Here is a 22,228-nt window from a genome sequence, read left to right as displayed (position 1 = left end):
AAGTGTATGTAAACTTCCAACTTCAACGGTATATATTACACTTGTGAATGATGCCCAGCATAAGAAACTGCCTTTTTTTGCGACTTTTTCAAATCATACAGTGGGGCAAAAAAGTATTTAGTCAGCCACCAATTGTGCAAGTTCTCCCACTTAAAAGATGAGAGAGGCCTGTAATTTTCATCATAGGTACACGTCAACTATGACAGACAAATTGAGAAAAGAAAATCCAGAAAATCACATTGTAGGATTTTTATGATTTTTTTTGCAAATTATGGTGGAAAATAAGTAAGATTTCTGACTCTCACAGACCTGTAACTTCTTCTTTAAGAGGCTCCTCTGTCCTCCACTCGTTACCTGTATTAATGGCACCTGTTTGAACTTGTTATCAGTATAAAAGACACCTGTCCACAACCTCAAACAGTCACACTCAAAACTCCACTATGGCCAAGACCAAAGAGCTGTCAAAGGATAATCAACTGTGGGAGCAATTATTAGGAAATGGAAGACATACAAGACCACTGATAATCTCCCTCGATCTGGGGCTCCACGCAAGATCTCACCCCGTGGGGTCAAAATGATCACAAGAACGGTGAGCAAAAATCCCAGAACCACACGGGGGGACCTAGTGAATGACCTGCAGAGAGCTGGGACCAAAGTAACAAAGCCTACCATCAGTAACACACTACGCCGCCAGGGACTCAAATCCTGCAGTGCCAGACGTGTCCCCCTGCTTAAGCCAGTACATGTCCAGGCCCGTCTGAAGTTTGCTAGAGTGCATTTGGATGATCCAGAAGAGGATTGGGAGAATGTCATATGGTCAGATGAAACCAAAATATAACTTTTTGGTAAAAACTCAACTCGTCGTGTTTGGAGGACAAAGAATACTGAGTTGCATCCAAAGAACACCATACCTACTGTGAAGCATGGGGGTGGAAACATCATGCTTTGGGGCTGTTTTTCTGCAAAGGGACCAGGACGACTGATCCGTGTAAAGGAAAGAATGAATGGGCCATGTATCGTGAGATTTTGAGTGAAAACCTCCTTCCATCAGCAAGGGCATTGAAGATGAAACGTGGCTGGGTCGTTCAGCATGACAAAGATCCCAAACACACCGCCCGGGCAACAAAGGAGTGGCTTCGTAAGAAGCATTTCAAGGTCCTGGAGTGGCCTAACCAGTCTCCAGATCTCTTTTCCACCATAATTTGCAAATAAATTCATTAAAAATCCTACAATGTGATTTTCTGGATTTTTTGTCTGTCATAGTTGACGTGTACCTATGATGAAAATTACAGGCCTCTCTCATCTTTTTAAGTGGGAGACCTTGCACAATTGGTGGCTGACTAAATACTTTTTTCCCTCACTGTATAGGCCAAGCCCATAGGCCTATATGTTTTGATAAGGTTTGATAAGTTTCCAAATAACTTCTTAAAATAGAGGACATTAATCCACTTTACAAGGGGTTTAGAGCCTAACTGGCATACATAAGCAGCGCGTGAGTTTCAAGTTTAGGGAAGATCATTTTTCACAATACAAATGCACCTTTATAATAAAATAAGGACAATCATAACCGCATTTGCGGTCACTTTTGATAATGGTGTTTTCCCGCTAATGGAATATTCACGCTTATAGCCTACTGCAATGTGCGCATTGCTGCGCTTATAACATGAAGAAATAGCCTAATAGTTTATCAACATTTTAAGCTAAACGTTCTGATCTGTTGCATCAGCCACATTGCATAAAACATTTTTGTGGTTGTATTATTTTGGGATGTATTGCACCCCACAACTGTCCCAGACTATATTAGGAATATTTATTTCTCGCACAGAATAGAATAGGTCGACTTTTGTACTATGGGGGATAGTAGATTGACATAGGCTAGTGCTTTGCTGTTCGTTAGGCCTACTCATCTTGTTGGCTGATGAAAAGTAAATGTGGACAGTTCTTCCAATATCTTAAACATGCAATTCAGAATTGGATAAGGACGTGCGCAGTTGCGTCCCCGATGTATCTGTCTTCACTTGTAGCCTGTGAGAAAGACCCGATCACGAGATGGAGAGCCATGTGAGTGAGAAGCGCTTCGGATTGTGTAGCGCACTCAGGGAGGAGGGCACAACCCAGCACACTGGGCCGCAAAAGGCATGGATTTTTTTAGGGTGCATTAGGACCACAAAGGGGATGCCGCCGTGAAATCTGAGGCAGTATCAAGTGCTTGTCAAATTGTGAATGAGAGACTATTGGCGTTTGTACAGCCTGAGCAAAAAAACTAAGCAGAGTTTAGCTTTTTCAAATCATCATTGGAGTCTCATCATGCAGCCTTACAATGTATTAAAAATAAAAACATATAGCCCAACGTTTGTAGAAAAACTAAAGTTACATTAATAACTCTAAATTAAGCATATAGGAGTACCAATTTGTTTTTTAACCGCTCAACACAGAATAGCCGCATGTGCGCACTCCCTCAAATCGTTTGGAGAAAATATTTATATTTTATTCAGCTTTGTTCAATTGCATTCTTCATACTATAAAATAATATAAAATAATGCCAAGGAATTATAAGCAAATCTTGTCTGCTAAATGAACTAGTATAGCCCACAGCCATTTGGCATAGCCACAGCAGGACCTAACATAAGGACAACTCAGAGTATGCTATTCTTTTCTTCTGAAATAGACTACATTTTCTTCATATCATGCTTCTTTAGACATGTCTAAAATAAATAATGGATTTATTGTGAAGGTGTAGGCTATATTACCTGGATTTATTAGACTTTTTAAAATGGCTTGTAGGCTATGTGTGGAAGCCAGGAGATGCTAAATGTGTTTATGTTAATTAACGGTCAATTACCGTGAGACCGACAGTTATTTGCTTGACAATCACCAACTGACTAAATTTCGTGACCGCCACAGCCCTAAGCATGATCATTATACAGGTGCACCTTGTGCTGGGGACAATAAAAGGCCACTCTAACATTTTCCGTTTTGTCACACAACACAATGCCACAGATGTCTCAAGTTTTGAGGGAGCGTGCAATTGGCATGCTGACTGCAGGAATGTCCACCAGAGCTGTTGCCAGAGAATTGAATGTTAATTTCTCTACCATTGGAGGCCAATGTCGTTTTAGAGAATTTGTCAGTACGTCCAACCGGCATCACAACTGGAGACCACGTGTAACCTCGCCAGCCCACGACCTCCACATCCAACTTCTTCACCTGTAGGATCGTCTGAGACCAGCCACCCGGACAGTTTTTGAAACTGAGAAGTATTTCTGTCTTTAATAAAGTCCTTTTGTGGGGAAAAACTCATTCTGATTGGCAGGTCCTGGCTCGCCAGTGGGTGGGCCTGGCTTCCAAGTGGCCTATGCCCTCCCAGGCCCACCCATGGCTGCGCCCCTGCCCAGTCATGTGAAATCCACAGATTAGGGCCTAATGAATTTATTGCAATTGACTGATTTCCTTATATGAACTGTAACTCAGTAAAATCTTTGAAATTGTTGCATGTGTGTGTGTGTGTGTGTGTGTGTGTATGAGTAAGTGAGAATACATACAGTGGGGAAAAAAAGTATTTAGTCAGCCACCAATTGTGCAAGTTCTCCCACTTAAAAAGATGAGAGAGGCCTGTAATTTTCATCATAGGTACACGTCAACTATGACAGACAAAATGAGGGAAAAAAATCCAGAAAATCACATTGTAGGATTTTTTATGAATTTATTTGCAAATTATGGTGGAAAATAAGTATTTGGTCAATAACAAAAGTTTCTCAATACTTTGTTATATACCCTTTGTTGGCAATGACACAGGTCAAACGTTTTCTGTAAGTCTTCACAAGGTTTTCACACACTGTTGCTGGTATTTTGGCCCATTCCTACATGCAGATCTCCTCTAGAGCAGTGATGTTTTGGGGCTGTCGCTGGGCAACACAGACTTTCAACTCCCTCCAAAGATTTTCTATGGGGTTGAGATCTGGAGACTGGCTAGGCCACTCCAGGACCTTGAAATGCTTCTTACGAAGCCACTCCTTCGTTGCCAGGGCGGTCTGTTTGGGATCATTGTCATGCTGAAAGACCCAGCCACGTTTCATCTTCAATGCCCTTGCTGATGGAAGGAGGTTTTCACTCAAAATCTCATGATACATGGCCCCATTCATTTTTTCCTTTACACGGATCTGTCGTCCTGGTCCCTTTGCAGAAAAACAGCCCCAAAGCATGATGTTTCCACCCCCATGGTTCACAGTAGGTATGGTGTTCTTTGGATGCAACTCAGCATTCTTTGTCCTCCAAACACGACGAGTTGAGTTTTTACCAAAAAGTTCTATTTTGGTTTCATCTGACCATATGACATTCTCCCAATCCTCTTCTGGATCATCCAAATGCACTCTAGCAAACTTCAGACGGGCCTGGACATGTACTGGCTTAAGCAGGGGGACACGTCTGCACTGCAGGATTTGAGTCCCTGGCGGCGTAGTGTGTTACCGATGGTAGGCTTTGTTACTTTGGTCCCAGCTCTCTGCAGGTCATTCACTAGGTCCCCCCGTGTGGTTCTGGGATTTTTGCTCACCGTTCTTGTGATCATTTTGACCCCACGGGGTGAGATCTTGCGTGGAGCCCCAGATCGAGGGAGATTACCAGTGGTCTTGTATGTCTTCCATTTCCTAATAATTGCTCCCACAGTTGATTTATTCAAACCAAGCTGCTTACCTATTGCAGATTCAGTCTTCCCAGCCTGGTGCAGGTCTACAATTTTGTTTCTGGTGTCCTTTGACAGCTCTTTGGTCTTGGCCATAGTGGAGTTTGGAGTGTGACTGTTTGAGGTTGTGGACAGGTGTCTTTTATACTGATAACAAGTTCAAACAGGTGCCATTAATACAGGTAACGAGTGGAGGACAGAGGAGCCTCTTAAAGTAGAAGTTACAGGTCTGTGAGAGCCAGAAATCTTGCTTGTTTGTAGGTGACCAAATACTTATTTTCCACCATAATTTGCAAATAAATTCATTAAAAATCCTACAATGTGATTTTCTGGAGAAAAAAAATCTCAATTTGTCTGTCATAGTTGACGTGTACCTATGATGAAAATTACAGGCCTCTCTCATCTTTTTAAGTGGGAGAACTTGCACAATTGGTGGCTGACTAAATACTTTTTTTCCCCACTGTATCTGTGTATATTTGTGTATGTGAGTAATGGTGTGGGCATATGAGAACTTAACCTTGGCAGGGATTGGTATGTAGAATAGGTGGTAGAGTATATCCAGCTGGTGTGTGTGTGTGTGTGTGTTTGCGTGTGCGTCCGTGCGTGCGTTCGTGCTTGTGTGCGTGCAGTCAGAGGGCATAAATAGCTACACTTAAGCCCGCGGCTATGCAGTGCTAAACATGTTTACATCTAAGAACCCACCATAGTTTTACACAAGCTGCTTTCCAATAAAAAGAAGCTTGTATAAACTGATTTTATCCCTGTACTCTTTATACCAATCAACATGAAGCTGCCTGCTATGCCTTTCAGATATCCTAGTGTGATGGTAGGGGTAGGATCAAATTACCCCTAGACATTGATATAGGTTCAGTTATAAAGTCATTGCTGCTTTACCACCCAATGATTAAGGTTAGTATATTTAGGGATGGTAAACTGATCCAAGATCAGTACCTATAGTGGTAACATCTACCCTGACCATGGTGGTGAATAAGGGAGAGGGGCCTCACCGCTGGTCTGGGGCTCGGGCCAAGTGCTCCTCCCTGGGCTAGGGCTGCTATTGCGGCCCCAGGCTGTGCCTCGGCCTGGTCCAGCTGGCCCAGCTGCTGTGTGATGCAGGCCATCTCCTCCTGGAGCCGCTCGGTGTGGACGGTGATCTCAGCGATCTTCTCAGCGGCGGCGGCAGTCAGGAAGGCTTCCTTCAGGTCCACCAGGTGGAGGGTCCTCTTCTCCTCCAGACGAACCAGCCGGTAGAGCTCATCAAATTGACTGTTGACATACTCCTCCAACTGCTCTGTAGACATCTGAAGAGACAGAGGGAAGGAGAAAGAGAGAGAGATATGGAAAATATTTCAGTTCAAATACTCTTGGAGAGATGGAAGGAGAAGGTAAAGAAATGAGTGGAAGAGGAGGAGGATGAGAGGGTGCGACAGTCACATTGACGGTCTACAGACACTCACCCTTATAAATTAAATGTTGTTTTGGCCAATGACACTTGTCGCATTCTAATGGTCTATAGACATGTTGTTAGACAGACTATAAACCAGCCTTAAGATGGAAACGGAGGTCAGAGGGAGAGAGTGTGTTAGGAAGATGTGTCAGGAAGATGAAGGAAGAGAGGAAGAAGATAAAATATGGAGAAGGAGGTGAAGAAAGTGAGAGAGAGTTCAGTAAGGTGAGGAGATACTTTACTGTAATTTCAAATGAACTACCTTTGTAGGATATTAATTATTGAGATATAGACCTAAAACCGGGAACAGAGACAGAGACATAGAGAGCGAGTGCATAAATGTAGAAGTAAAAGAGAGACGAGGAGACTATAAAATAACAGAGGTTGATGAGGTAAAAGACTAGAGCCAGAAGGTGACAGAGAAAAGGAGGAACGGTGAGAGAGAGAGAGAGAGAGAGAGAGAGAGAGAGAGAGATGAAGAGCAAGAGGGAGAGATAGAGGGATAGAGAGAGAGCGAGAGAGAGAGAGAGACAGAGACAAAGATTTCACTTTTGTTTATTATCTATTTCACTTGCTTTGGCAATGTAAACATATGTATCACATGCCAATAAAGCCCTTTTAATTGAATTGAGAGAAAGAGAGTGAGAGTGAAAAAGGGATGGGGCCTCAACCTCCTCTTTCTCTCTGTCTCTCACTCTCAGAGTGTCATGTTAATGCCTTCCCCTCTCTCTGTGCAGGACCAGTTCAAAGCGGTCGCTTAGGGCCCCCAGTCGCTATTTGGATTTCGTGTAACTGACATATACAAAATAGTCCAAATTGGTGGAGTGAAAAAAATTAAAATAAAAAATAATAATGGAAAAGTGGTGTGTAAATATGTATTCACTCCCTTTGCTATGAAGCCCCTAAATAAGATATTGTGCAACCAATTACCTTCAGAAGTCAAATAATTAGTTTTAAAAAGTTCACGTTGTGTGCAATCTAAGTGTCACATGATCTGTCACATGATCTCAGTATATATACACCTGTTCTGAAAGGCCCCAGAGTCTGTAACACCACTAAGCAAGGGGCACCACCAATCAAGCAGCGCCATGAAGAATAAGGAGCTCTCCAAACAGGTCAGGGACAAAGTTGTGGAGAACATCCCACGGAGCACCATTAAATCCATTATTAAAAAATGGAAAGAATATGGCACCACAACAAACCTGCCAAGAAAGAGGGCCACACACCAAAACTGACAGACCAGGCAAGGAGGGCATTAATCAGAAAGGCAACAAAGAGACCAAAGATAACCCTGAAGGAGCTGCAAAGCTCCACAGCGGAGATTGGAGTATCTGTCCATAGGACCACTTTAAGCCGTACACTCCACAGAGCTGGGCTTTACGGAAGAGTGGCCAGAAAAAAGCCATTGCTTAAAGAAAAAAATAAGCAAACACGTTTGGTGTTCACCAAAAGGCATGTGGGAGACTCCCCAAACATATGGAAGAAGGTACTCTGGTCAGATGAGACTAAAATTGAAGGAATGATGGATGGTGCGAAATACAGGGAAATTCTTGAGGGAAACCTGTTTCAGTCTTCCAGAGATTTGAGACTGGGACGGAGATTCACCTTCCAGCAGGATAATGACCCTAAGCATACTGCTAAAGCAACACTTGAGTCGTTTAATGGGAAACATTTAAATGTCTTGGAATGGCCTAGTCAAAGCCCAGACCTTAATCCAATTGAGAATCTGTGGTATGACTTAAAGATTGCTGTACACCAGTGGAACCCATCCAACTTGAAGGAGCAGTTTTGCCTTGAAGAATGGGCAAAAATCCCAGTGGCTAGATGTGCCAAGCTTATAGAGACATACCGCAAGAGACTTGCAGCTGTAATGCATGCTCCAGTTTTCTGTTTTTTTGTCTTATTTCTTGTTTGTTAGACAAAAAAAATATTTTGCATCTTCAAAGCGGTAGGCATGTTGTGTAAATCAAATGATACAAACCCCCCAAAAATCCATTTTAATTCCAGTTTGTAAGGCAACAAAATAGGAAAAATGCCAAGGGGCGTGAATTCTTTCGCAAGCCACTGTAAATGCCATTCTGCCATGCAAGCCTATTCCCCCTCAGGAGACTGAAAAGATTTGGCATGGGTCCTCAGATCCTCAAAAAAGTATACAGCTGCACCATCGAGAGCATCCTGACTGGTTGCATCACTGCCTGGTATGTCAACTGCTCGGCCTCCGACCGCAAAGCACTACAGAGGGTAGTGCGTACGGCCCAGTACATCACTGTGGCCAAGCTTCGTGCCATCCAGGACCTCTATACCAGGCGGTGCCAGAGGAAGGCCCTAAAAATTGTCAAAGACTCCAGCCACCCTAGTCATAGACTGTTCTCTCTGCTACCACACGGCAAACGGTACCGGAGCGCCAAGTCCAGGTCCAAAAGGCTTCTTAACAGCTTCTACCCCCAAGCCATAAGACTCCTGAACAGCTAATCATGGCTACCCGGACTATTTGCATTTTCTTTTTTTCACTATCTACAGTATTTTTTACTTAACACTTATTTTTCTGAAAACTGCATTGTTGGTTAACGGCTTGTAAGTAAGCATTTCACTGTAAGGTCTACACCTGTTGTATTTGGCGCATGTGTTAAATTTGATTTGATTTGACACGTTCCCAGGGGCCCTTACCTCCAGGGAGCCCCCATTGATTTTGTTAGTCATTCTCACTCAGATATCTGCAAAATGTCTAGAATTGCAGTAGATTAGCTGTAAAACTGCAAGTTGTTAATCTATGCCCCATGGCAAAATGAGTAGACTTGCATGAAATTTGTAATAAAATTGCAAATTGCCCCATGGCAAAATGTGTACTAGAATTGCAGAATACTTGCTTTAAAATTACAATATTTTCTCTACGCCCCATGGCAAAATTTGTAGAATTGCAGGAAATGAACTTTAAAACATAACATTTTCTCTCCACCTTGAAGAGAGGGGCCACTAAAATGTTTTGCCGCAAGATGCGGTGTCCCCCAACCAAATCTCGCTTAGGGCCCCCAAAAGGCTAGAGCCAGCCCTGTCTCTGTGCCATGTGGTTGCTGACTGGCTGCAGCCTGGCATGGTTTATCTCCTTCCCAGGCCCTCCTACATGTCTCCAGTCTGCAGATAGAGTCTTCAGAGCCCCTCTGCCGTGCCATCTGTTTGGCTTTCAGGGCAATTGAACTGCTTACTGAGATTCCCTTTTAATCAATTTCCCATCTCCCAAGACCGCCAGGTTCTCTTTAGCTATGACTCATTAGAATATGACACCTCCACTAGCAGGCCCCTCGCTGGGACGCCTCTGCCTCCAACACGCCAACGTAGATGGTGAAGCATTGAGGAGCACCACACTGCCCCCTGTCATGGTCCGCTGGCACCCCCTCTGCCTCTCAATGCCCTCACGTCACCTCACCTCCCGTCTTTATACTCCCTCCCCTCCCACGTCTTCTCATCTACCCTCCCCTCCACTCATCCTTCGCCTCCCCTCACCCCCCCCCCCCTCCCCTCACCTCATCCCTCCCCATAACTGCTCCGCTGTTTCACAGAAGTTGCCATAGCTGGGTGCCATTGGGGACTAAAGTCTTGTCAGTTATTGGCATTTCTGCACAAGCAATCAGATTGTCCAAATTACCCACTAACTCAACAAAGAGATGTTACATTTTTAATTTACTTCCTTTGTATGGGGAGAGTAGAAAAAAGCCCATCATTCATTCGGATCCAGGCGATCCAATCACAGCAAATTAGTAGGCACAGAACCAGTGTACTGATTCTAGAAGTTACTTTTTCAGTCCCATTTCACCTATTGGCGGGCAATTCCACAGAATTACAGTACCAGTCAAAAGATTTCACACACCTACTTATTCAAGGGTTTTTCTTAATTTTCTACATTGTAGTGAAGACATCAAAACTATGAAATAACACTTATGGAATTATGTAGTATCCAAAAAAGTGTTAAACAAATCAAAATATATTTTATATTTGAGATTCTTCAAAGTAGCCACCCTTTGACTTGATGACAGCTTTGTACGCTCTTGGCATTCTCTCAACCAACTTCACCTGGAATGCATTTCCAACAGTCTTGAAGGAGTTCCCACATATGCTGAGCACTTGTTGGCTGATTTTCCTTCACTCTGCAGTCCAACTCATCCCAAACCATCTCAATTGGGTTGAGGTCAGGTGATTGTGGAGGCCAGGTCATCTGATGCAGCTCTCCAACACTCTCCTTCTTGGTCAAATAGCCCTTACACAGCCTGGAGGTGTGTTGTCCTGTTCAAAAACAGATGATACTCCCACTAAGCGCAAACCAGATGGGTTGGCGTATCGCTGCAGAATGCTGTGGTAGCCATGGTGGTTAAGTGTGCCTTGAATTCTAAATAAATCACAGACATTGTCACCAGCAAAGCACCCCCACACCATCACACCTGGGAACCAAACATACAGATATCATCCATTCACATACACCTCACAAAGACACAGCGGCTGGAACCAAAAATCTCAAATTTGGACTCATCAGACCAAAGGACAGATTTCCACCGGTCTAATGTCCATTGCTCGGGTTTCTTGCCCCAAGCCAGTATTTTCTTCTTATTTGTGTCCTTTAGTAGTGGTTTCTTTGCAGTACTTCGACCTTAAAGGCCTGAATCATGCAGTCTCCTCTGAACAGTTGATGTTGAGATGTGTCTGTTACTTGAACTCTGTGAAGCATTTATTTGGGCTGCAATTTCTGAAGCTGGTAACTCTAATGAACTTATCCTCTGCAGCAGAGGTAACTCTGGGTCTTCCTTTCCTGTGGTGGTCCACATGAGAGCCAGTTTCATCATAGCGCTTGACGGTTTTTGCGACTGCACTTGAAGAAACTTTCAAAGTTCTTGACATTTTCCGTATTGACTGACCTTCATGTCTTAAAGTAATGGTGGACTGTCTCTTTGCTTATTTGAGCTGTTCTTGCCATAATATGGAATTGGTCTTTTACCAGATAGGGCTATATTCTGTATACCAGGTTAATGGTGCCGGAGAAGATGGCTGCCGTTTTACTGGCTCCTAACCAATTGTGCTATTGTGTGTGTTTTTTCGCGTTATTTGTAACTTATTTTGTACGTATGTTTCTACCACAGTCTCTTATGACCGAAAAGAGCTTTTGGATATCAGGACAGCGATTACTCACTTCGTACTGGACGAAGATTTTTAATGTCAATCATTGGAAAACAAAATAGACTAACTACGATCACGGATATCCTACCAACGGAACATTAAAAACTGTAATATCTTATGTTTCACCGAGTCATAGCTGAACGACGACATGGATAACATACAGCTGGCGGGATATACGCTACATTGGCAAGATAGAACAGCTGCCTCCGGTAAGACAAGGGGTGGTGGTCTGTGTATATTTGTAAACAACAGCTGGTGCACGAAATCAAATATGAAGGAAGTCTTGAGGTTTTGCTCGCCTGAGGTAGAATATCTCATGATAAGCTGTAGACCAAACTATTTACTAAGAGAGTTTTCATTTATATTTTTCGTAGCTGTCTATTTACCACCACAAACCGATGCTGGCACTAAGACCACACTCAATGAGCTGTATAAAACAGGAAAACGCTCATTCAGAGGCGGCGCTCCTAGTGGCCGGGGACTTTAATGCAGGGAAACCTAAATCCGTTTTACCTCATTTCTACTAGCATGTTAAATGTGCAACCAGAGGAAAAAAACTCTAGACCACCTTTACTCCACACACAGAGACGTGTACAAAGCTCTCCCTCGCCCTCCATTTGGTAAATCAGACCATAACTCTATCCTCCTGATTCCTTCTACAAGCAAAAACCAAAGCAGTGACTAGGTCAATAAAGAAGTGGTCAGATGACGCAGATGCTAAGCTGCAGGACTGTTTTGCTAGCACAGACTGGAATATATTCCGGGATTCTTCCGATGGCATTGAGGAGTACATCACATCAGTCACTGGCTTAATTAATAAGTGCATCGATGACGTTGTCCTCACACTGACTGTAAGTACACACCCCAACCAGAAGCCATGGATTACAGACAACATCCACACTGAGCTAAAGGGTAGAGCAGCCGCTTTCAAGGAGCGGGACTCTAACCCGGACACTTATAAGAAATCCCGCTATGCCCTCCGACGAACCATCAAACAGGCAAAGAGTCAATACAGGACTAAGATTGAATTGTACTACACCGGCTCTGATGCTCGTCGGATGAGGCAGGGCTTGCTAACTATTACAGACTACAAAGGGAAGCACATCCGCGAAATGCCCAGTGACACGAGCCTACCAGACAAGCTAAATGACTTCTATGCTCGATAGGAGGCAAGCAACACTGAAGCATGCATGAGAGTATCAGCTGTTCCGGACGACTGACCTTTAAACAGGTCAACATTCCCAAGGCCTTAGGGCCAGACGGATTACCAGGAGATGTACTCCGAGCATGCGCTGACCAACTGGCAAGTGTCTTCACTGACATTTTCAACCTGTCCCTGACTGAGTCCGTAATACCAACATGTTTCAAGCAGACCACCATTGTCCCTGTGCCCAAGAACACTAAGGTAACCTGCCTAAATGACTACCGACCCATAGCACTCACGCCTGTAGCCATGAAATGCTTTGAAAGGCTGGTCATGGCTCACATCAACACCATTATCTCAGAAACCCTAGACCCACTCCAATTTGCATATCGCCCCAACAGATCCACTCCACAATGCCCTTTCCCACCTGGACAAAAGGAACACCTACGTGAGAATGCTATTCGTTGACTACAGTTCAGCGTTCAACACCATAGTGCCCTCAGAGCTCATCACTAAGCGAAGGACCCTGGGACTAAACACCTCCTTCTGCAACTAGATGCTGGACTTCCTGACGGGCCGCCCCCAGGTGGTAAGGGTAGGTAACAACACATCTGTCACGCTGATCCTCAACACGGGGGCCCCTCAGGGATGCGTGCTCAGTCCCCTCCTGTACTCCCTGTTCACCCATGACTGCATGGCCAGGCACGACTCCAACACCATCATTAAGTTTGCCGACGACACAACAGTGGTAGGCCTGATCACCGACAACGATGAGACAGCCTATAGGGAGGAGGTCAGAGACCTGGCCGAGTGGTGCCAGGATAACAATCTCTCCCTCAACGTGATCAAGACAAAGGAGATGATTGTGGACTACAGGAAAAACAGGACAGGGCACGCCCCCATTCTACATATTACATCAGTTACCTCAACTAACCTCAGAAGGTCCACCCATGTACATTCTTTTCCCGTAAGCTCTCACCTGCAGAGAGGGACTTTGACATCGGAAACCGGGAACTCCTGGCAGTTAAGCTGGCTCTGGAGGAACGGCGTCACTGGCTGGAGGGCTCTGTAACCCCCTTCATCATGTGGACTGACCATAAAAACCTGTCCTACATCCAGACCGCCAAACGTCTGAACTTCCGGCAAGCCAGGTGGGCCTTGTTCTTCGGTAGATTCAATTTCACACTCACTTATCGCCCCGGTTCGAAGAATACCAAGCCTGATGCCCTCTCTCGCCAGTTCACCACCGACAACACGGGTACCGAGCCAGAAGCCATTATGCCATCCACCTGCATCATTGCCACCGTCACCTGGAAGATCGAGTCTCGTATTCGCCAGGCTCAGCAGAACCAGCCTGATCCGGGTAACGGTCCTAGTAATGCTCTGTTTGTCCCAGATTGTGTTCGCTCTGATGTTCTTCAGCGGGGCCATTCTACCCACCTCACCTGTCACCCTGGTATGAACCGGACCCTCGCCTTCCTGCGTTTGCGCTTTGAGTGGCCCACCATGGAGAGAGATGTCTGGGAGTTTGTATCAGCCTGTTCGGTTTGTGCCCGGAACAAAACCTCCACTAAACCCACTTCCGGTCTGCTCCGCCCTCTTCCCATACCCAGTCGCCCCTGGTCACACATAGCTCTGGACTTCGTCACTGGCCTTCCCCCATCTAACGGTAACTCCGTCATCCTCGCCATTATTGACAGGTTTTCCAAAATGGCTCAGTTCATTCCCCTCTCCAAGCTCCCGTCCTCCAGGGAGACTGCAACCATGTTAGTATCCCATGTGTTTCGTCTGCATGGCATCTCCACTGATATCGTTTCCGACAGAGGACCCCAGTTTACCTCACAGGTATGGAGATCCTTCTGTACAGCTCTTGGTATCAATGTCAGTCTCTCTTCTGGATATCACCCCCAGACCAACGGCCAGACAAAACGGGCCAACCAAGAGATGGAGACTGCCCTACGCTACGTGACTTCAGCTAACCCTTCCTCCTGGAGCGCACAGCTACCCTGGGTTGAATATACCCACAACACCCTCACCAACGCCTCGTCAGGTATGGGGGGGGGGGGGGGTTACTGTCACATCTGCTCCTGCAATGCCCGCTACTGCTCATCCTGTTACTCCTTGACCTGCCGCCACTCTCAGTCTCTGTCTCTGTGTGTGATTGTGTTGGCGGAGACAGGTGTGCTGGAGTCAGAGCAGATCCCCACCAGCTGCAACCTGTTCCATAACCAAGACCTCTACAAATACTCAGTCCTGCTACTTCCACACTGCCAGATCGTAATCTCTGCTCAGTCAGTCTACGGTTCTAGCCGTTTGTTACTATTCAGATCCTGTTATCCTGTTGTGCCTGTTTTCCTTGCCTGACGCTGTTTTCCTCTCCGCTACAGTTCTACCCGCTCTGAATCTGGTCCCTGTCACCAGTCCCACATCTTGTCATCCTACTACTCTGTCCTGGATTCCCCACTCTACTACTCCCTTGGATTCCCCTCCGGACAAGCTCACCCTGTCTCAACCCCCCTCGCCTCAGCCTCCGCACCTGGTTTCCAGCAGTTTCCCCTGACCTACACTCCATCTTCCCCCTGTGTTTCAATAAATACCTTTGTTACTTCATCCCAGTCTCCTCATCTGAGTCTGCTCTTGGGTTCCCCTGTTCCACTCTGCCTAACAGTAACATAATTACAAGGCACAAAGTAATGTTTATTAAACTTGGCAATACATATAATTGTTGGTATTAGTTGGCAGGGGTCTTCACTTCCAATACCTTTTTAAGAGTTTCTCTGGTAGATGCCTTTGCTTATTCCAAAAAAAATTTAGGATGGAAAATGGTTGAAAAATGTATATATGCTTTAATTTCTCTAAAATATAGACTCTTAGCTTCATTTGACACCCAATTTCACATGATCCTATGAACTTCATGTTGGTGCTCTCATTGGTCCTTTTAGATGGAAATGCCTTGGCCTTACAGCAGATCAATCTGAGAAGGAAAATAATTATTTGTCTGTACCCATTGGAGACTTAAAAGAGAAGAGCATTGCAGCCTGCAGCAAGGTTCTTAGGTCCTGTCCCTAAAGCATGAAACACACCAAGAATCTCACTGCCGAGAGGTACTTATCACAGTGGGATGCTGTTCCTTCTCTTGCTAGAACAAAAGCGGTACCTGCTGCATGCCGCCCTGGCAGCGACGAACCTACTATTTCTACTTGTAGAATCGCAATGCTCATCATTGGCCAGGAACTTGACTTGGAGCCAATCAGAGAGCACGAACCCCAATGTGGCGGAGCCACATTGTTTTTGTTGAAAAAATAGGGCATTTTCTCCATATATCCACGGATGAGCCAGTTACACTTCATATGCAATATAGCCTAGGGGATGGTAGTTAGCTAAATGCACAGACGCAATGCACACAACACTAAATACATCCGCCAAGCTAGCTAACCACTGTAGCTAGTATTGACATTATAAATAAATCACAATGGATTAGCTAGTTATCATGAAACAGCTGCCTGTGTTCACTGCTGAGTTAGTGAAGTGTCCTTAGCTAGTTAACTAGCGAAAATGCTAACGTTAGCTAGCTAGCTAAACATTTGGCTATGGGTTGGCACTGGCAGTATGGGTTTATGGAGAATGAATTAAATAGTTTTTTCATCTTGCTAGGTATTTATCTAGCTGTGACCATCTGTCTAGTATCAACAAGGGCTTTCTACAAAATAGCAACATTAGCGCAGCTAGCTTTGAATCTAGACCATAAGCCAAACACTTGGACATACATTGCCAAAAAAACTACTGCCACCTTCTGGTTTGGAGTATTTTAACAAGGCTGAGTGGCTGACATCTTCCAAGGTCTTTGCTGTGTGAACACAAAAGAGATCGACTGCCGACACTCTGTTCAGAGGTACTAAGTACTGTCGGCAGGCAAACGTTTGACAATCCTACTGCTGTGTCTGAGCTATTATCCATATAGCACAGCAAATTTGCGGGTGTTAAAATCTCAGTGTTGAGGTGAATGATGTTGTGAGTGTTATATCTGAGGGTTGATTCTAGTGGGGTTAACACCAGCGGGATTGAAATTGACACCACCTGCAGTGAATAAATGAAGTGTTATTTGAATCACAGTGGAATCAGCACTGTGTGGTGTTGTTGTTACAGTGGCTTGCGAAAGTATTGACCCCCCTTGGCATTTTTCCTATTTTGTTGCCTTACAACCTGGAATTTAAAATGATTTTTTTGGGGGTTTGTGTCATTTGATTTACACAACATGCCTACCACTTTGAAGATGCAAAATATTTTTTTGTGTGAAACAAACAAGAAATAAGTCACAAAAACAGAAAACTTGAGCGTGCATAACTATTCACCCACCCCAAAGTCAATACCTTGTAGAGCCACCTTTTGCAGCAATTACAGCTGCAATTCTCTTGGGGTATGTCTCTATAAGCTTGGCACATCTAGCCACTGGGATTTTTGCCCATTCTTCAAGGCAAAACTGCTCCAGCTCCTTCAAGTTGGATGGGTTCCACTGGTGTACAGCAATCTTTAAGTCATACCACAGATTCTCAATTGGATTGAGGTCTGGGCTTTGACTAGGCCATTCCAAGACATTTAAATGTTTCCCCTTAAACCACTCAAGTGTTGCTTTAGCAGTATGCTTAGGGTCATTGTCCTGCTGGAAGGTGAACCTCCGTCCCAGTCTCAAATCTCTGGAAGACTGAGACAGGTTCCCTCAAGAATTTCCCTGTATTTCGCACCATCCATCATTCCTTCAATTCTGACCAGTTTCCCACTATCTGCCGATGAAAAACATCCCCACAACATGATGCTGTCACCCCCATGCTTCACTGTGGGGATGGTGTTCTCGGGAGTATGAGAGGTGTTGGGTTTGCGCCAGACATTTTCCTTGATGCCAAAAAGCTCAATTTTACTCTCATCTGTCCAGAGTACCTTCTTCCATATGTTTGGGGAGTCTCCCACATGCCTTTTGGCGAACACCAAATGTGTTTGCCTATTTTTTTCTTTAAGCAATAGCTTTTTTCTGGCCACTCTTCCGTAAAGCCCAGCTCTGTGGAGTGTACAGCTTAAAGTGGTCCTATGGACAGAGACTCCAATCACCACTGTGGAGCTTTGCAGCTCCTTCAGGGTTATCTTTGGTCTCTTTGTTGCCTCTCCAATTAATGCCATCCTTGCCTGGTCCGTCAGTTTTGGTGGGCGGCCCTCTCTTGGCAGGTTTGTTGTGGTGCCATATTCTTTCAATTTTTTAATAATGGATTTAATGCTGCTCCGTGGGATGTTCAAAGTTTCTGATATTTATTTATAAGCCAACCCTGATCTGTACTTCTCTACAACTTTGTCCCTGACCTGTTTGGAGAGCTCCTTGGTCTTCATGGTGCCGCTTGCTTGGTGGTGTCCCTTTCTTTGTGGTGTTGCAGACTCTGGGGCCTTTCAGAACAGGTGGATATATACTGAGATCATGTGACACTTAGATTGCACACAGGTGGACTTTATTATACTTCTGAAGATAATTGGTTCCACCAGATCTTATTTAGGGGCTTCATAGCAAAGGGGGTGAATACAGTTGAAGTCGGAAGTTTACATACACCTTAGCCAAATACATTTAAACTCAGTTTTTCACAATTCCTGACATTTAATCCTAGTAAACATTCCCTGTCTTCGGTCAGTTAGGATAACCACTTTATTTTAAGAATATGAAATGTCAGAATAATAGTTGAGAGAATGATTTATTTCAGCTTTTATTTCTTTAATCAGATTCCCAGTGGGTCAGAAGTTTATATACACTCAATTTGTATTTGGTAGCATTGCCTTTAAATTGTTTGACTTGGGTCAAACGTTTCGGGTAGCCTTCCACAAGCTTCCCACAATAAGTTGGGTGAATTTTGGCCCATTCCTCCTGACAGAGCTGGTGTAACTGAGTCAGGTTTGTAGGCTTCCTTGCTCGCACACGCTTTTTCAGTTCTGCCCACACATTTTCTATAGGATTGACGTCAGGGCTTTGTGATGGCCACTCCAACACCTTTACTTTGTTGTCCTTAAGCCATTTTTCCACAACTTTGGAAGTATGCTTGGGGTCATTGTCCATTTGGAAGACCCATTTGTGATCAAGCTTTAACTTCCTGACTGATGTCTTGAGATGTTGCTTCAATATACCACATCATTTTCCTTCCTCATGATGCCATCTATTTTGTGAAGTGCACCAGTCCTTCCTGCAGCAAAGCACCCCCACAGCAATATGCTGCCACCCCGTGCTTCACGGTTGGGATGGTGTTCTTCGGCTTGAGAGCTTTCCCCTTTTTCCTCCAAACATAACGATGGTCATTATGGCCAAACAGTTCTATTTTTGTTTAATCAGACCAGAGGACATTTGTCCAAATAGTACGATCTTTGTCCCCATGTGCAATTGCAAACCGTAGTCTGGCTTTTTTATGGCGGTTTTGTAGCAGTGGCTTCTTCCTTGCTGAGCGGCCTTTCAGGTTATGTCGATATAGGACTCGTTTTACTGTGGATATAGATACTTTTGTACCTGTTTCCTCCAGCATCTTCACAAGGTCTTTTGACGTTGTTCTGGGATGGATTACCAAAGTACATTCATCTATAGGAGACAGAACGCGTCTCCTTACTGAGCGGTATGATGGCTGCGTGGTCCCATGGTGTTTATACTTGCGTACTATTGTTTGTACATATGAACGTGGTACCTTCAGGCGCTTGGAAATTGCTCCCAAGGATGAACCAGACTTGTGGAGGTCTACAATTTTTTTTTCTGAGGTCTTGGCTGATTTCTTTTGATTTTCACATGATGTCAAGCAAAGAGGCACTGATTCTGAAGGTAGGCCTTGAAATACATCCACAGGTACACCTCCAATTGACTCAAATTATGTCAATTAGCCTATCAGAAGCTTCTAAAGCCATGACATTATTTTCTGGAATTTCCCAAGCTGTTTAAAGGCACAGTCAACTTAGTGTATTTAAACTTCTGACCCACTGGAATTGTGATACAGTGAATTATAAGTGAAATAATCTGTCTGTAAACAATTATTGAAAAAATTACTTGTGTCATGCACAAAGTAGATGTCCTAACCGACTTGACAAAACTATAGTTTGTTACCAAGAAATTTGTGGAGTGGTTGAAAAACTTAAGTGTATGTAAACTTCAACTGTATATACTTATTATGGATACAGTATGCTTTACATTAGTTATCTTGTTGTTATTAGTTGTTGTTAGTTGTTATTAGTACCATCCTTCAACTCCATTCAACACCACAGATCTATCTCTTAACACCATTCATGTTGGATTTCTATTTGCCATATATTTTTCAACTGTACTGTGATGTTTTACAAAAGTTCTGAACCCTTCTATTCTCATTGTTTCTACAGATTGTAAATTGAAAATAACCTTTTCAGATCACCCAGTAGTGCTATCTGCAGGGTTAGCTCCAGGTAAATATTGCAAACCTTCAGCCATTCCTGGACCTGTGACCAAAAACAAGCTACAAATGGACAGTACCAAAACAAATGATCTAATGATTCTGTCTTTTCGCAGCAAAATCTGCAGAGCTGGGAAGATTGTATCCCCCATATAAATAACATTCTATTGGTAGCAAGAATTTTGAATAATAATTTTAATTGAAAAATTATAAGTTTTGAATCCGACGTCGTTTTGCGTAGCAGTTCATAAACACTATGCCATGGAATCGGTACGTCAAAAATCTCTTCCCAACTATTTTGTAATCTATATGGGACGGCTGGCAATCCTTTGGTCCTTAAATGAAACTGGAATACTTTTTTATTTATCACAATTTTCTTTAACCAATTATGTTCTTTAATAAAGGGCCGACAGACAAGTTCCTTCCTTTTTCCCCATTCCACTTTCCTCATCCATTTTTGCGGTAATGCTGCAATTATTTGGTTGTAATTTTGGGTAGAGCAGACATTTCCATATGTTTTTGTTAGCTGCATGTGACGGTTGTTCCCATTTAGATGGTTTAGGTAGTCTCAAATAGCAATCTTCTCTACCTTGGCACTCATTCTAACTGAGTTGTGGGTGATTAAAAGGTCAAATTGTTGGCTATCCTAACTGTGGCTAGATTCCAATAGGAATTACATACCACTTTGCAAGCCAGCATAATGTGACTTGCCAATGTGGCCTGCAAACCAGGAGTTTCAGACCACTGTGTTAGGGTCAAACTAGTCTGTTGAAGTATGGTATTGTAAAAAAATAAGTGAGGTATTGTCATAAATAATTACATTTTTATGATAAAATATTCACTTAGGCACTCCCTTGGTGAAGGCTACAAGACTGAAAGCCATCGAATGCAACAATCATGTCTCTGTCACTAGCAAACACAGTCATGGGTGGTACTGGTACCTCTAGAATTCACTGAAAGGCACCCTGGGAAATAAATATGTAAATAAGTCTTTACACCCTAGTGTTAAGAAAACAACCCAAAACGAGTTACTGAAACACCACAGGTGTTAATTCCCTAACACTGAGAAAGTGTAACAGCATCAGCTCTAATGATGTATTAAAGGAGAAGTGCTTTTTAAAACCAAATCTCTATTTTTGATGTAAATGGCATGTTATAGAAGGGTCCAGACACATTTGTATATTGAAAGCACGGGGTGCTTCCACACAGGAAGTTCCAGACACTTGTGGTGGCCCAACGCACTTTTAAGACGCTTTATGTTGGTGTTTCCTTTATTTTGGCAGTTACCTGTAGCAGCAGGCTACATGGAGAATGGAGCAGCTGGATAGGGGAAACGGCTTGAGTCGCGCAAAAGGGAATATAACATTGCAGATAAAGTTCGGAATTACACAATTTCATGTGTACAACATCTAAAGACCTGCATCACTATACTGAGAGCTTTTCCGTTAAAAAAATTACGTATTAGTATTAGTATTAGTTTTAAACTATTTGAGATGGTCAAATATACTTTCTAAGAAAGTGTTAAAATGTAACACTGTGGGTGTTAAAATTCAGATCGCAAATGTACTGTGTACATGGCATCAATCTGGCACGGTGACACATTCTCTCACCACCTCTACTATCCGTACCCTCTGCTGCTGGGTCCCTACGCTCCTAGCACTGGCCCCCTGTTTGTGGAGCATGGCCCTCTGCCCTTGGACCTCTCTCCCTGGTAGTCCTGATAGTGAGAGGGGAGGCAGCCATGCGTGCTAATCGTCATTTACACTGGAGCAGACTGAGGCCGCCAACTGGAGCCACCGGAGAGAGAGAGAGAGAGAGAGAGAGAGAGAGAGAGAGAGAGAGAGAGAGAGAGAGAGAGAGAGAGAGAGAGAGAGAGAGAGAGAGAGAGAGAGAGAGAGAGAGAGAGTACAGGGCTCAACAAGAGGAGGGGGAGGGAAAGAGGTAGAGAGGGCACTGGCAAGGGTGTGGACATTGGGCCACTGTGCCTCTGAGGCTACACGAAGACAGACAACGACTGTTTGGTATCAAAATGTTAAAGACAGAACAGCTGTTTGGTATCAAGATGTTACAGAGGAGAGTTGTGACTAAATATAGCAACATTTCTTAAACATTTGGCATGAGAGAGACAGAGAGAGAGAGAGAGAGAGAGAGAGAGAGAGAGAGAGAGAGAGAGAGAGAGAGAGAGAGAGAGAGAGAGAGAGAGTGCTGTGCACATGACTGCAGAAGTCTATACCGTGTACACTCCAATGAAATTGACAACGGACAGTGGCTCCGTTGGGGTTGGAGATTCAGAAGGTGGTGCTACCAATTAGTACTGATAGAGAATGCTAACATCGAGCCAACACTCAGAAATAGACCAAAGC

The 22,228-nt window shown here is 44.0% G+C and overlaps 1 protein-coding gene across 4 annotated transcripts in view; it reads right to left on the bottom strand.

Moving 5' to 3' along the window:
• LOC311135169 (tripartite motif-containing protein 44-like) overlaps window positions 1-22,228 on the bottom strand; it is a 119,073-nt gene that overhangs the window by 66,292 nt on the left and 30,553 nt on the right. For all 4 annotated transcript variants that reach the window (XM_084169090.1, XM_084169088.1, XM_084169087.1 and 1 more), the window contains exon 4: window positions 5,689-5,982. In XM_084169090.1, coding sequence (XP_084025216.1) covers window positions 5,689-5,982 — 294 coding nt within the window. The remainder of the gene's footprint in view (window positions 1-5,688; window positions 5,983-22,228) is intronic.

Source organism: Coregonus lavaretus (genome assembly GCF_964263955.1).
Source record: "Coregonus lavaretus genome assembly, chromosome: 9".
NCBI lineage: Eukaryota > Metazoa > Chordata > Actinopteri > Salmoniformes > Salmonidae > Coregonus > Coregonus lavaretus.
The sequence above is the reverse complement of the archived record's forward strand: the minus strand, read 5'-3'. Positions and strand labels throughout refer to the sequence as shown.